Source organism: Aulonocara sp. 'chitande type north' Nkhata Bay, linkage group LG13 (assembly GCF_057382095.1).
Source record: "Aulonocara sp. 'chitande type north' Nkhata Bay isolate Kocher_YH1m ecotype deep benthic linkage group LG13, A_spYH_male_GT1.1, whole genome shotgun sequence".
Taxonomy (NCBI): domain Eukaryota; kingdom Metazoa; phylum Chordata; class Actinopteri; order Cichliformes; family Cichlidae; genus Aulonocara; species Aulonocara sp. 'chitande type north' Nkhata Bay.
In genome coordinates, this window is record NC_141356.1 from 23,837,633 (window position 1) to 23,854,461 (window position 16,829).

At 39.4% G+C, this 16,829-nt stretch overlaps 1 protein-coding gene across 1 annotated transcript; it reads right to left on the reverse strand.

Annotated features, from left to right (window-relative positions):
- Positions 1 to 2,458: 2,458 nt before the first annotated feature.
- Positions 2,459 to 16,829, reverse strand: LOC147316110 (bifunctional 3'-phosphoadenosine 5'-phosphosulfate synthase 2-like). The gene is made up of 12 exons (XM_086259317.1): positions 16,418 to 16,829; positions 14,482 to 14,596; positions 14,170 to 14,405; positions 13,889 to 14,027; positions 13,599 to 13,717; positions 11,976 to 12,089; positions 10,426 to 10,537; positions 7,999 to 8,204; positions 7,745 to 7,880; positions 5,215 to 5,483; positions 4,902 to 5,131; positions 2,459 to 3,143 (listed from the first exon to the last, which is right to left on the reverse strand). The coding sequence occupies exons 1-12, from the start codon at positions 16,439 to 16,441 to the stop codon at positions 3,002 to 3,004; spliced, it is 1,842 nt and encodes a 613-aa protein (XP_086115443.1). The 5' UTR covers positions 16,442 to 16,829; the 3' UTR covers positions 2,459 to 3,001.

Consider the following 16,829-nt stretch of genomic DNA (forward strand, 5'->3'; position numbering starts at 1 on the left):
GGGATTATATTTCACTAAAAAACGATCTAATATGCATGTCCACATAATAATTATTATAATTATAATATATTAAAAAACACACGCTGTATTTTAAAGAACATACATTAAGAAGCAGATTATATTAGATTTATATTTTAAATAAGACAAAAGTTGGATTTTACAGCAGTAAAATGATTGTATCTCTACAGTTTAAAAATGTAATAAGCTTTGCCCTGCACAGAGTGGATAGTGAAACAAATGGAGTCATCATAAATACATTATTTCATATTTATTACTTCCCCCTCCTCATTGCTTTATTATTGTAGCTCTAGTAATAAATAATAATGTAAGGATGCCCATAGTATATACAGTATTCTGAAGAAGGTCTAAAATGTCACTGTGTGTGCATGTGTGTGTTTTATTTAGCTGGATTTAAAAAAATATTACTCATGATATAACATTGTGCAGACATGGCTGGTAAGGACATGAGGAGGAAACAGTAGGAGCTGTATGAGGCTACTAAAGGCAGTGCTATAACATTTTTCTGTCATCATTTTATTTTAGATTAAGTGCAAGAGTTGTTAGGTGTGGATAATTAGATTATAGTTTATTGCAATAGCAAGTTGTGCCTTGTTCTCAGATAGACAGCAAGTGGAGAGTGATATATGAAATGATGGGAAGGAAGGAAGAAGAGAAGCAAAGAGTGATTCACAGGCAGAGCCGAGTTTATGTCACAGTTTTTCGTTGCCTTATGGTTCCAAGCGCTGTCACCAATCTTTGCATTTTGTTATTATCTCATGACACTTGTTTAATCAGCTACCATCTCTCCTGTGGACTTTTTAATGTCTACAGTCTCAGATCAACACAGCTCTGCCCTTCCCATATTAGATTCTTGATGAATGTGTGTTGTTGTTATTCAGCATGGTTCAATGTGCCCCTTTTTAACTTTGAGCACCCGCCCCTTTAAACCTCTCTGCACGTCCCTGTTCTCAATAATGGCTTTGAACAAACAAACAAAATCAAGTTGTCATCTGGGACATTCCGCGCTTGTGTGTGTGTGTGTGTGAAAATACAGTCAGACGACTAATGAACAACAAAAACAGCAGCTCAATATGCGATGTATTTCATTCATACCAACAGAAGGCACCTTACCTCACTGTGTTTTAAATTTCATGAAAGCTAGAGACAGTTAAATGGATTCTTTGGTCACAGAATGCAACACCCATAAAATGATCACTTAATGTAAGACTGTGTGTCAACATCAGTCAGCATCTGGAAACAAGGAGGCTGGGCTTAGTCCATGTAACCTGACAGCTGTGCAGCTGATAGTCATTTTAAATTAGCAGCCTTGCAATGCGGAACATCTGAGTGGGAATGTGACTTCTGCTCTTAGAGTAGTGCATCCGATTTGGAGTGTTACTGCAGCCTGTATTTAGGAATATGCAGGTCTGTAGGACACCGGAGATTTACATGTGGTCATTTCTCAGTGACATGACATGCTAGAGTAGTTGGGAGATTTTATAAAGTAGTGAGGGTACAGTTCAGCAGATTTAAATGGGTTTACCTGGAACATCGCAGATTAAATGATCTGATCCCATGTAAGGCTAATTAGGAATCTCCTTCTTACAGCGAAGACTAGTTCTCCCCACTGAAGAGCACTTATCTTGTAGCGCTGTAAGCCCTCACAGCTTAATGAGAAGCGAAATGAATCAGTCCTCCAACTTCGCTCAATCATCTCTTAAGTGTAATTTGAAAGCGTCTCATGTTCTCCTTAATCTGTTATAGAAGATCTAGTTAGCAGAGTCAATCCAGAGCCAAAACCTGAGCTCTCTTAATGCACAAAGTGACAGTGTGACTGTTGTTAGTCCGGTTTATTCCTATAAAAAGAACAGCTGGAAGTTTTAGGATAACATGCAGGGATAATTGACTGTCTTTGTGTCCATCTCAGTAAGTAAATACAATATGCTGTCACTGAGTTTAGCTGTTAAGTCGGAAACCAAAACTCGATTGTGCCCTTTTACACACATTTACGTTTTTTTCTCGCCTCTCCACATTTCTGCCAGCAGATGGTGGCATTGCACTTTTGGCTTCGCAGCTCCGGCCGCACCTGGTACCGGACTTTTTTATACCCCCTCACCCCACCCCCAATCCGTTAAATGGAGTTATCCGGCAGACCTTTAACCTTATACAGCACTGATAAACATGCACTCTGTACAGACAGAAGAGGTAAGTACTGTTGCACAACCAGGGCCACACAGTCACAGTCGGGCCAGAGGTACTGCAGAAAACATTTAAATCATCTTGTTCAAAGTACATATCATCTCTGTGCAATGTAGTCGCTAAATAGTCATATAACAAATAAGTGTTTTTATTATTTCATTTTACATTTATTTTCCTACGACCAAAGATTCTATAATATGAATGCATATGCACAATTTATGAAGTCACAGAAATCTTAAAGACAAAAAACAACAACAACAACAAAAAAAATCAGTTTTATAGGACTGAAATTGACCACAAAGACACATTTTATATATATAAATTCCTGTAGTACTTCATAATAATATAAAAAGATTAACATGAGGGATTAACACAATGACATCTATAACATGTAGGCACTGTGTGCAATGATAAGACTACGGCTTTCATTCAGGTGATACAAATACAGTGATACAGTTGTCATGTTAAAAAGGTAATAAAAACTTCAATATGCATGTTTTTTGTCATGCGCCCTTCAGTGTCTCATGTATGCATATATATATAAAGATTTCCTTGTCTTGGAATGTGCTCCTATGTGTACAGTCATACAAAAAATTCAAGTTAGATTTAATTTATTAAAACACATAGCTTAAGGTAATATGCATATAATCACAAAATCTCCCCATTGTTTTACAGGAATGAGATTCATATTTTGATTTGGTGAAGATAAAACTCCCACCGCTGCAGTTTGCACCAATAAAAATCCATCCCACCTTAAATAATCCTAAAGAATAAACTGGATAGTTGCTCATGAGCTTGTTGATTAGTTTTTCTTCTGAAGAGAGGTGTAGTACTCGACCAACACCCTCCAGGCTTTGGGGGCCATAAAACCATCTGGAGGGTACTCTCCGCTCCGAGCCAAGCTCCTCATCATGGTGCCAGAAATGAACTGAAACTCGTCGTGTCTGAGAAATTGTAGAAGAATGGGGGAAAGGGAGTATACAGTGGCAAGGACAGGTTATTAGAAATCAAAATTTGTAAATTCTATAATAGTGCCGTGATTAGATCTCGACTCAAATACCAACTACGACACAAACACATATAAACGCACAAGCCTAATAATTTACAGTCTAATTTTTGTGAAATTTTTAGTTTGGCAATGAAGTTTTTGCCCTAAAAGTGTGTCGAAGGCAATGCAATGTTTTACTGTTCAGTAAAGAACACCCAAATAAGTACTAATGAGCTACTACCCTTTGTCCTTAAAAATGTGCATTCCTTCAACAGCTGGTGAGCGGAGAGCTGCACCAAAAACTGTAGCTCAGGAGTTAGAGCAGGTCATCACTAATCGGAATCAGTCCGATCCCTGACTACAGTCTACATGCCAAGTATCCTTAGGTGAGATACTGACCCTCACGTTGCTCTCAGATGCATTGATTGGAGTGTGAATGTTACATAGAAAACACTTAAGCATGGAAAAACATTCTTGTATGAATAACGAGCGCTCTCACTGCTCAGGTAGAGTAGAGAAGTGCTATATAAGAACCAGTTCACTGAATGAAGAAAGTGTTTCATGTTTGTGCCGCACTTTTTTACAGTTTTATTTTATGTTTCCATGTGTGGAGCCAAACTCTGGAATAGAAAGAGACAGTCTCAACAAGCACATGGATGACAAAGGACTTTATCAAATACCACATGGTAAATGATATATATATATATATATATATATATATATATATATATATATATATATATATATATATATATATATATATGTGTATATATATATGTGTATATATATATGTGTATATATATATGTATATATATATATATATATATGTATATATATATATATATATATATATATGTGTGTGTCTCTGAGTATATATATAAATATTATATTCTAAATAGAATTGTTTATTAAACCTGAATGCGCTTAAGGTCAGTGATTGTGTGTGAGTGATTCTATAAATAGAGTTATCATATAATTAGTTTTTATTTTAATTTTATTTTGACTTTTTGCTTTTAATTCAGTTTAGTTTAAGTTCCAGAGTGAGTTTTTAATATTAAGTATTTAATATTTACTTAATAATGTTTAGTTTTAGTTTAAGTTTATTGGTTTCAGTCTTAGTTGTTATTAATTATTGCTGTATGGACGACATGTGTCAGAGGTGAGATTTAGAAAAAATTAGAACAGGTATTACAATGAAAACACAACTATTAGAAAGTGGTTGTCTACAAGATGTCCCTTGTATTTTTTTTTCCAAGTCTAGTTTCTATTTTAGTTAATTAAAATGGTTTTTAACCATCTAGTTTTAGTTTTTACTTTAGTTTTAGTTAACTATAATAGCCTTGTTATAGCTCTAGGTGAATGTATGCGTATATTTATAATTGTCTGTCATTTCATATACGGGCCATTAGCTTGTGAAAGGAAGCTGAATATTGCAATCATCCATTAGATATGAAGGAGGGGTAGAATGATATTTTTCAGCAAATTTTTGAGATGCTTATATACAATCAAGCATCAGGTTTTGTATTTTGTTTTAGTAGTGTTTGCTAACTTCAGATTACTTCAGGTGGTTAGTAGGGGAGTCACTGACCGGTCTTTAGGCTGGTGTGAATGGGGCTTTAGCAGTTAATTTTGCATTTCTAGAAGTATGCGACCCCTTGAGGTTCAATATTGACTGCAACTTACAAGAAAAACCTGCAGATCTTTCATCACTCACCGGTCTTTGTCATAGAAGTCCATAGCCTTCTTAGTTTTGTTGTAGGCAGCTACCCTGAAGGGAATGATCTCTACAGAGGTGAGACCTGGGGCCATGGACAGCACTTTTCCACCATGGGTGGGCTCATACAAGTCCTTTTTAGTCTCTGGGTGAGGCATACCTGCAGGATCCCGGCCGACAATGTAAAAGTTTGCTCCGGCGATCATTCTGGCTCTGCAGTGCCACTGAACCTGAAAGACATTGAAGCTGATATCACATGCACCCGTATTTTTTAAAACCTTTGAGTGAGCCATAAGCCACCACTGCTGCTCACCTCTGTAGGTCCAGCATACATCATAGGGGAAGGGAAGATGGCAACAATGGTGCTAGCTGGGTCCAACACGCCCTCCTCCAGGACAGCATCATGTTGCCTCATCCTCCACTGCAGAGGCACATCGTCGTCTTTGGTCCAACCACCGAGCGGGTGAAGTAAGAGGACTGGATTTTTGTATCCTCGCTCCAGCAATCGCCGCTTGGTGTCCTGCATGAGCAGGGCGTGACCATTGTGGATCGGGTTACGCAGCTGGAATGCAAACACCGCATCTAAAGACAGAGGAGCATATAATAAAATTAACATACAATAGACACACGTGCTTCATGATCATGCCTTCCAAAATATTTGTCACAGCCAACATGCGAACCATGCCTTTAACAGAACTCAAATACACCCTGATCATAGTGTTTAAATTCACTTTTATCAGAACAAAAGCAACAAAAATGTTGGTGGTGTGTGACGACAGACGGATGCATAGAATTTTATATTTTTCTTACTGTCAACAAATCCCATTATACCTAAAAACCAACAATACTGTCCACTCACATTTTCTCCTCCTTCTATATCTATCTATACAAATATATAAAAAACGTAGTTTAACAGTGGGTTTAACATAAAATTTAGCTATACTTTCACACACTTACAAGATCTGCATTACTTGTTAGTTATGTTAATCTGATGTTTCATAACTAGTCCTATAGGGCTTTGCTATTGAAGAAGACTTAATCCTTCCCACTTTGACCACATATTCAGCATTTTTTTAAACTTTTGCACTGGGTGACATTACAAGCATAAAAGAAATAGCATTGTGTTTATTTTAAGTCAGTCCCATGTACATTAATTACTCTTTAGCATACTAAACACAGCCCCCAAAATGCATAATTTCCCTCTGTTTGATGTTGATGTTTTCTATGACAACAGTCCAAAGCTATTTTAAGAAATCACGTGTTTTATAATGTTCTTAGGTGGGAACAAACAGGTTTGGGCTTGGCATGCTATGGGAACTACTGAGACAGACTGTTGGTTTCTTTTTGCTTTGGGCTTGTTAACAATAAGAAAGTACAGGTTATTGTCCACCTAGTGCAGATAACACCATGCTCTCACACCGGTAACAAACCTCAGCATAGTAAAAACACAAAGTGCCAAAATAAACAGTGCATTGTGGATAAGATGAATAGGTAAAACAATATCTGCACAAAGCAGTCACATCAAAGTTAGCGGGTGAAAGTAAAAACAGATGATGTCATTTAATTGTTCATTGCATTCAGGAATACAGTTAGCTCCATTAGCTTTTGGACAAAGACACTTCTTAGTTTTGCCACCACACGGATTTCAGATCTAATAATCAAGATGTGATTGGCGTGCAGACTTTCAGCATTTTGATTCAAGGGGTTTAACAAAAGTTTTGCATTAACTGTTAAGGAATAACTACTATTTTTGCAACCTTGCCCAAATTTTCAGAGGCGCAAAAGTAATTGGGCAGTTAAACCATCAGTAAAAACTGGTGCAACCTGTAACCATACATGGTCATGCCATAATGACATGTGAATATCCTTCTGTCTTGTTTAACAGGTAATATAGTATGTTTCAGATCACTTCTGTCATTTGGGTACAAATTAATCTTGTTTTTAGTTTTCCACAACCATGTAGGCTCTTTGACATGTTGCTTTTAGGAAAATCTAATCTGTCCTTCCAGTTCCAAAGTGTAACCAGTGTTGTAAAAATTAAGGAAAACAACTTTTATTGGATATAATTTTGTATTCTGGAGTCATCAACTACAGTTATCTTCTCTGCGGTTGCTCTGCAGTCGCTCAGACCTTTTGGTGTTTCTGAGCAGATTGTTGATCCTAAAGTGTTTGCTATCTCTCAGATAGGTTTATTTTGGGTTTCAGTCTAATAATGGGCTTTTTCACTTGCACCAACATCTCTTTGGACCCCATACTGAAAATTCCACTGAACACTTGGAATACCTCCAGATGTTTTACTTGTTTAATGTGCCAGGGAATAATGAGAGTACAGGCCTGCCCATGAAACTCCTGATTAGCCTTGGAAAATGTGGGAGTGCATATACAAATATGCCTGTAATTGCTAAACAGTTAATAATTGAATACTTTTGTTACCTTGAACTAAAGTCTGCAGTTCAATCAAATTCTGATTGTGTGAAGTAAAATCCACTGAGGTGGTGTACAGAGGCAAATTTACAAAAACTGCCATTGTCCAAATACTTACAGACCTAACTATACTATATGTGCCCATTGATCACAGGACGTGTCACAAAAATCACCATGCAGCTTTAAAGTTACCATTTAATTTTTTCCATCTGGTCCTTAGTCAAGTTTTCTGAAAGACAAAGGGTGTATTGCTAAATACACTGCTTTAATTTTTTTCATGTTTTCACCGGTTACCATAACTGCTTTATTATAGAGAAATATATATGTCATACTGGAAGTTACTGACAACAAACCAAACAAAAAGGCCACTTCTGTATCTCCTGATCGTCACTGTAGTGTTGTACTTTAGATTTTCTCACCTGCTTTCATATCTTTGAACTTCTGCCTGAGCTCCTTTGGAGTAAAGCGGTACTGGTCAAGTCCATCGTTCCATCTGATTCGCTCCAGCACCTCCAGATCCCCACCTACCAGCCAGTCACCTCCTTCCATAACCATCTGCCAAGGATAAAAGCAGAGAACAGTTTTTCATCATTAAAATGTGTGATGCTGGCATGAGAACACCTTCCAGTCTCCAAATTTTTAACTGCGCACAGGTTAATAGCTGCATTATAACCTTAATGTACGGGTGTTGTGGACAAGTAGTGCCCCACTGGCGGGCACTGCGTTCCTCCTTGCGGTGCGCGTAGAACTCGGGGTTCCTGAGAACAGCCACACGTGAACCTTGGTACTCCAGAGCTACCGCTGCACAGCCCTCCAGCTTCTCTTTGGTCTCAGAGCTAACAGGCAGGACAATGGGAATAGACATGTTGATGGCCCCACCTGAGAGAGAAGATGAAGTGATCTTAAACATACAAAGCCAAGCAATTATAATTCTACGAGTGTTTTCCTTTTGAAATACATGAAAATATGAAAACATATATGAAAACAGGTGCAGCATGTTAGGATGCCTGGGTCGTTGACCCAGAGGTTTGAGTTTATTATATTATTTATCTTTTCTAGTCTTTGGTTTCTTTGTTAGAGTTCTTTCTTATGGTTTATGTCTCTGTGTAATCCTTAGTTGCTGTCTCCCCTGTCTGCTATATCCCCGTGTCCAGTCGGTGTCTGCCCTGGTCCCACGTCTCTGTTCCCCCTGTTGTAGTGCCTGCCTGTGAGTCTGTGTCTGTAAGTTCAGTCTGTGTTATGTTTCCTGTTTTATTTTGAAGGTCCTTGTCTTATGTTAATGTATCTGGTTTTGCTTCCCCAGTTTCGTTAGGCTCGATTTGCCACAGCTGTGTTTCTCTCCTGTTGCCCATTCCCTGATTGCTCCCTCTGTGTTTCTCTGTGTCCATGTCGCGATCTACCCTTATTGAGCTGTGTGTTCTGTCTGTGTAAGTGTATTTTCTAGTCCTAGTTTTGTTGCCCTTTTGAGTTCACGTCTGTCTCTGGAGTCTGCACTTTGGGTCCTTGTCCTGCCTGCACACAGCCGTTCCATAACACAGCACACTAATGACAAACACTTCAAAGAGAAGGAGTGTGATCTCAGAAAGGAGCTGTAATGTCTAATTAAATATAATTACTATTATTGGGCAATGAAGAAATAATCAAAGAATTAATTGGTCTGTCATTAAATAATAATATATTTTACAGTTACTTCTGTGCTTTAAGGACATGCACATTATCTGCTTTAGAGCAATTTTGTATGTCAAGTGGAATAGCATGTGCTCATTTTAAAAATTAGAGGTTCATTCATGCTTTCCCTTCATTCTTGCCTCATTTTAAATTGAACCAGACAATAATTTGTCTGTGTTATTTACACACAGAAAGAGAAGAGAGGAATAGAGATATTGCTTAATTTCGGACTTACATTATGTGTAAAGTTTGTTGCCACAAGTGTAGGCGACTTGTAACAACAAAGATTATCAACATCAACTCTAGTTAAGTGTGGCCACACTTTTGACTCACTTTTCTCTCCTGTTGTTGTGTGTGCGAGCTCCCTTACACCCCTTGCACATATACTCACAGAGTGAGAGAGAGATCTCACTGCCGAATTGTGAATGGAGAAAATGAAAGCGAGTCAAATATTTTAATATTACTGTGAGTTAGAAGGGAAACAGCTGAGATCAAATGCTATGTTATGTATATGTGACGATTGAGTCAGCAGAGCTTCTGTAACTTTTACACGCCATTCACATCAGCCAACCCTGCTCCGTAACTTTAACTGTCTTGAGCTGCTGTTGTCCCTAAGCGCTTTCACTTTGGAATGGAATATCTAGGAGGGAACAAATTTCATGAAGCGACTTGCCGCAACAATCGGATCTTATTACAGCGTGACGTTTGAATGCAGTCAGCTCTCTGGAACAACCCATTCTTTCACAAATGTTTATTAGACATTTGATTTTATACACCTCTTGGCAATGACAGTGAAAATACCTGAATTTCAAGATTAAGAGGCATGGCCCAATAATTCTGTTCACATTCATTGATTGCAGTAGATTGCAGCTTGTGCTTTGCATCCACTGTTAGGCTTGTATGAGGCTGAAAGTGATGTGTAAATGTTGCTAGATGTCGCTGTGAACCGTTTGCTTGAACTTGGAGATGGTGTGGACTCCGATCTGGCCCAATGTATGGCTGGACATAAATTTTGGACTTTCAACTGTATTTACACAAGTTTTACAGCTTTTCCTATCAATAAAGACCTCCCCGAACGCAATTCATAATTCAATAACAGATTTCTGTAAGTTTGCACGTTTACTTCTTACCATTTAAGCCAAAAGAATCATGCTAAGAGATTTCTTTCATTTACTTTTTACTGCTGACATTGCACTTCTTTTTCTTATGTTAGAATATCTCATTGATTAAATGTGTAGTTACATTTCTTTGCACTGGCAGAAAGGGGAGATTCACTGGTCTGGCCCACATAAGATCAAAGTGTATGTAAAATTAGTCTGACATCCCCACACTAACTGAATTAATCACAATTCAGCTGCCTAATGTCACTTTTAGGAGCAGGGAGGGGGTGTCTAGATGTTGTAGATGTTGAAAGTTTAAGGACTTTTCTTACCATCTAGGAGATTGCCAAAGTGCATAGTCTGGAGGAACTCTCTCTCTCTCATGAATCCCTTTAGTGGACTGGCCCAGCCCTCGGCCAAAACCTGCACCCACTGCAGATCCAGCTGTAGATGAATAAAACAGCATCGTCAGCAGGATGAAAAGAAAATAACACAAAATACTTGTAAACTGCGATTCCAGTTCAGGAAAGCCATATATTTCATTTGCTGTATTGCAAATTAAACACATTTCAGTGGTATTCACAAGTTAATCTGTAGGCCTGCTCTAAATAAGTGAATAATTTAACAGTGGAAGGATTGACCCCAGTGGAATACGATAAAATAGAGACAGACAATATGAGCTGCAGATTTACAAAAATCATTTCAACTATAGACACAAAGAGTAAAATAACAACTTGGCTACACAGAGAATAAATTCACTTTAAAATACTTTCCCTTTTTAAAATGAGCATTACTGATTTATTTACCTTTATTTTCACAACGTTTGAAACAATGTTTGCCAAGAAGCTGCATATCTGTTAGCATCTGCAGAACACTGACTGACAGTTACCTGAGCATTTCCCTATTGATTAACCAGGGAAAAGGAAATATTTTCTTAGTACACAGTGTCAGCGGTTGGGTGGAGGCGAGGAAGAAGGAACCCAAACGCAGGACTCGCAGGTAGGTGACGATTTATTATAAGGAGTGGATGAACAGAACAAAGGGAGAAAATGGCTGGCTGGACGACTGACTGAAGCACTGACTGACTAACGGAACATACAGACGGAGAGACAACATCACAATAACATCAATGACACGACATTGGACTGGTTGAACTGAGGGACATAAATACACAGGCTGAGTGATGAGAGATTAGAACCTGGTGAGTACACAGCTGAACATAATGAACTAATGATAAACGGGAAGAGGACGGAACATAATGCACATGGACCAAGGCTAACACAATAAAACAGGAAGTGGAACAGGCAGAAGATAAACAGTGAACGTGAACTGAAAATACTGGGTCACCGACCCAGGAACCCTGACACACAGTGTCCACACTGCAAGGAACGTACCCATAACTAACTGTCTGGAATGTTTTGTACTGACTCTGAGTTCTCATTTGCTATGTGACAGTACACAGCAAAATGTCCAGTGTTAAATTAACACTAGAGAGTGTCTATATGGGTCCACTCCTCTGAGTGTTAAATACAACACTGTTGAGTGTTAAATTAACACTTTTGACAGTGTTATATGTTTAAAAGTAACCTAGTCAGTTTTGAAGATTAACAAAGACTAACACTGAGCAGTGCTGATTTTCTAACACTGGAATATTTCTAACATTTTGAGTTATTTTCCAGTGTTAGAAAATCAGCACTGCTCAGTGTTAGCCATTGTTAATCTTCAAAATTGACTAGGTTACTTTTAAACATATAACACTGTCAAAAGTGTTAATTTAACACTCAACAGTGTTGTATTTAACACTCAGAGGTGTGGACCCATATAGACACTCTCCAGTGTTAAATTAACACTGGAGATTTTGCTGTGTAGAATGTGTACTTACTTTTGTAATGCTGATGGTGGGCAGCGTGTTTGCTTCAGCCAGAACATGGTTCACCCTGTCCTCTGGGATAAACAGTTCAGTCACCTCCTCCAGGATCTCATTTGGTACAATTTTCTACATACGAGAAGAAAGTGAATGTTCACAGTTTAATAACGCTGCTCATGTAGGGACTCAATGACTTTTTTTTTAAGAGTTTAAACAGCACGGTTAGTGCATCGGAAGGCTGTAAAATAACATTTCTTTTTAGATTAAACTATACTGCTGGGTGTATGCTGCATATTTTTTGTTCCTTTTGGTGCAAAATCGTGCTTTTTTGCATGATTTGCATTTGCCAAAGAAGTTCGCCTTTGGGCACTAGCTGAGTGGTGCACACAGTGCGTCTAATTACAGGTTTACATTCTGAATCAGACACGGCACACTAAATAAATAGCAAATTCATAAGTATAGTATTGGCTAAATAATTTATTTTCTGCACCGTTTGAGTTTACGGAAGCTCCTTTCAATAAAATCAAACATCTGTGAATGCCTTGCCTGATTTTGTTTGATGTAATTCTACACAGCAGGATTAATGTGTGCACACTGCTTCTGCGTATTCATGTTGACACAGCGGGGATATTTAAAAACAAAAAAATCAGTCACCTGTTACCTCAACGACCGGGGCTGTAAAAACACACGTGTTTACACATTTACTCTATCAGCAACCTTTCCTTTAGTAAAGATAAGACGCTTGGCAACAGAACCAATGGCCTTTTAAATACCCAACAGAATCTTGACTGTGTGTGTGTGTGTGTACGTGTGTGTGTGTGTGTGTTGTGTGTGTGTGTGTGTGTGTGTGTGTGTGTGTGTGTGTGTGTGTGTGTGTGTATAAAGGTCGGTTAGTGTCTTTTCTACATAGAGCTACACTCTTTACCTGTTTTTCCAGTTTTGCCTTTGTAATATAGATCTACATTTGTACATACATGAAGTGCAAACATATTGCTCATTCACATGCCTTTGAGTAAACTAAACTCTTTTGTGCATTACTCCGAGATTAGCGTGCGTCTCATTTTCACAATCATGAAAATTAAAATGATGTCCTTTGTGTTTCTCTATGTTATTTGCAGCAAAAAGGCCAGGGGTTTTTTTTGGAATGGGGGGGGGGGTTTAAAAAAAAAGGGAGTCCATATCCTGTACTTAATTTTTTCGTTTTTAATACTGTACTTGCTGAATCACTATTGTTTGCTGCTGTAATATAAAACCACTGAAGTACCAGGTAGTTCATTGCCTCTGGCTAGTTGTTACCAACCACTTCCTTCTCATGTGAAAGATTTCATTGATGGGCAGAGAACACTGAAAGATTGATGTTAATTATCACGACTTATAGTTTGTTTTAAGGGGGTGTGGCCTCCCTTAATAGGCCTCCCTTAGTATATTGAACTTATTTTAGTACAACAGCTTCATGTTTAAATTAAAAAATAACTGATCAAGTATTCAAACTTTTACATAATTTACATAGTGTCCTCTTCATCATCCTGCTGAGAAATTGCCAAGTGTAAATTAACACTGTGGGTAGAGTCTGTGTACACTGTGCTGTGTGGTTTATTCTGCTTTAAAAGGTCTGGAGCAAGTCTTCTGTAACCCTACCTGTTCCTTAAGCAGATCCAACACTTGATGGAGACATTCATTTACAGAGAGTTCTCCGGTTTTCAGAACAAGCTCTGGACGCTCTGGACGTTCGTACTCTGAATCAATCCCAGTAAAACCTGGCAATAAACCAGAGATATCAGTCAGACCCTATCAGCATTAATACTACCTAATCACTTGACTGAGACAGAATTACAACATGTGGTAAACTAGCCTGTAGATATTCATAGGGTCTGGGATGACTTTCATATCTCATAGATGTTTCTTGCTGTGAGTACCATCACACTGACCTTTGATCTCTCCAGCGCGAGCCTTTTTGTAAAGTCCTTTCACATCCCTGCTCTCACACACTTCAAGAGGCGCGTGGACAAACACTTCAAAAAATGGCAGCCCGGAACTTGCGTGGACGCTCCTTGCCTCGTCGCGATCCTGTGGGAGAAACGGCACGGATACATGATTTCAATGCATTTTTGATTCGAGGTCGACTTAAAATCTAGCGTCAACCTTTGTTAGGCAATGATTTCAGTCTTAAATAAACACATGCAGCATGTAACTCTTAAGCTTTCCTCACCTTGGCGAAAGGAGAGATGAAACTGGTGACACAAACGAGGCCGGCATCGGCAAACAGTTTGGCCACCTCTGCAACACGCCGGATGTTCTCCTCGCGGTCTTCAGCAGAAAAGCCGAGATTCTTGTTCAGGCCGTGGCGAATGTTGTCTCCATCCAGTGAGTAGCAGGGGATACCATGGGAGACGAGATAATCCTCCAGGGCAAAACTGATAGTAGTCTTTCCAGCACCAGACAAACCTAGAGGTAAAAGCATGGTGGTAAATAAGCAAATTGATCCCAGTCTAAATATGGTGGAAAAACTATAAAGATTTACCAGTGAGCCAGATGGTGCAGCCCCTAAAGCCCCCCTTGGTGCCCACGACCTGCCCTCTCTTGCTCCGGCTGACGTGGTGGGCCTGGTACACCACATTGGTCGCCTTGTTGAGATTCTAAAAGAGAAGCAGCAGGGGCTCCAAATATATTATAAATATATAGGCTAATATATTACAAGATATAGACCTAATGTATAGGCTCAGAAGCAGACAAAAGGGTATTCAGTTTGAGCGTATTCAGTTCACACACCAAATGACATATTTACCTGGATAGACATCACAGACAAGTCTCACCTGCTGTTCACGATGTCATAGAACAAATAGCATTTGCTTTTCACTGGATCCTTTTAAATTTACTTCCAAGTCATGTAAAGTAACACGTCATATATAATTTTTCAGACTAGACGAATCTGGTTCTACAAGGATAAAGTAACTATGTGGATGTGAATGAATGGAGCTGTAAAGACTTATAAATGGGAGGGTAGGGAAGCTCATGAGGGATGCAGGGAGGGAGGGAGAGGGAGGAATAATTGACAATGTGTCCAGTGTGCTGCCTGTAGCCAGGCGATGATGTGGCAGTGCTCGTGCCCACACGTTCACCCTCTGCACCCAGTCGCCCTTCTTCCCTACACCCTTACGCCTATAATGCCTACCCAATATGAAAGTAGTTTAACAGCTCGAAGGACCGCACAGGATTCCAGCTGCCATTGGATGAACTTCTGTGAAAAGAGCCCTTTTTTCCTGGTGCTAACACAGCCTCGGTTGTAAAAAAAAAAAAAAAAATCCTGCACTCTGACACAGCACAAATCAAGGTGTGTTTCAATCAAAGGACATGGAAGGCATACCGCATGTGAAAAATATACAGACCCACACGCTGTGGGAGAGGCCTAGACAAACAGGGCTATTCTCTTAAACATAGGAGCCACCTTCCACTGCAGCCTTGCGCTGCCAAAACACCACCTCATCATGAATACAATGATGGCACTGGCTGGAAAAACAAAGTCCCATCATTCACTATTAAAAGTTGTAATACCTCTTGTAATAATACCATCCTATCTTGATAGTTTTTACCCTCTTTTCATTTCAATCCCCTTTTCATTTTCTCTTGTTGTTGCATTCCTTTTAAAGAATGCCCCTTGTGTAACTCTTCTCCCCTCGCTCCAGTTCAACTCCCATCCTCTTTCTCAGGAAATCACAGGGGATAAATGCTGATAACTATGTCAGCGAATTCCTCAAAGAAAATGACACATGAGTATTTCTTACTTACTTAATTGCTCCTGAGTTGCTCAGCATGGCAATTCTGAAAGCTTAGCCAATTGAATTAGCTACTAAATGTCAAAAGGAGCGACTATTTCGCAACTTCCTTTGAAAAGTGACTTTTTATCAAGAAAGCTGATGATTAATCTTCGTGGTTGCATCAGTGTTACAGTGTCAGTAATGATGCACCCCTTCAGTGGTGTATCTCTCATATGTGGCTCCACATACGTCTGCGGCATTCCCGTGCAGCATCACTCTGGCACTTTAACAGGGGCCTCTTTCTCCCCTCTCTCAAAAGACACTCTATGTTATGAATGAACTACACTGACATGGATACGTTACTACAACAACTGTCCCATTCAGAGTCGAGGCAAGTCTACAAACAGCCACACCTGGCAGGACAGTAAAAAAAAGCCTGCTTTTCAGAAAATTGCATTTAAATAAATAATCACTCCTAATGAAAAAAAGAAGGGTTTTTTTCTGCACGACCAGCAGACCTTCGTAGTAAGATCGCCGTTTTTAAGGAGGGCTTAAAGCAGGTAGTCTATTAACGTGACACTAAGTTCGCACACATGTCGGGCTGCTGGCTGACACAGTACATTTCGCTTTTTGTGGGGCTAATCTGATGACAGCTTAAATTTCTGGTGTCTGATTCGACCCGTTATCTCCACATCTACTCACTGTGCGAAGCCTCACTCCGGACATTTCGCTCTAGTGTTATGCCGCCAAAGGACTCCTGGACGCCGGACTCGGACCGCTGCACACACGCAGGCCTGGATGTTCGTCGGATGCTGGATCGACTTATAAAGCAAGAAACTTTGGGCTGTAGTAATCGAAAGAGGCAACGGAGGGGGGTGTTTAAAAGGGACTTTCAAGACACGTAGCACTCCACTGGCCCTGCCTCTCCTCCTGGCCCTCCTCCTTCAACGTTAGAAAAAAAAAGCGGATACCGGCAAACTTCAAGAAAAACGGCACTAGCAACAAAACCGAGGTAAAACCGGGTAAAGCTGGATATATCGACCCAATGCCACAAACTGGCAAGCGTTGGAGTAAAAATCACTCTTACTGAGGCGTCGAGGAAGTCGCTGGTGTC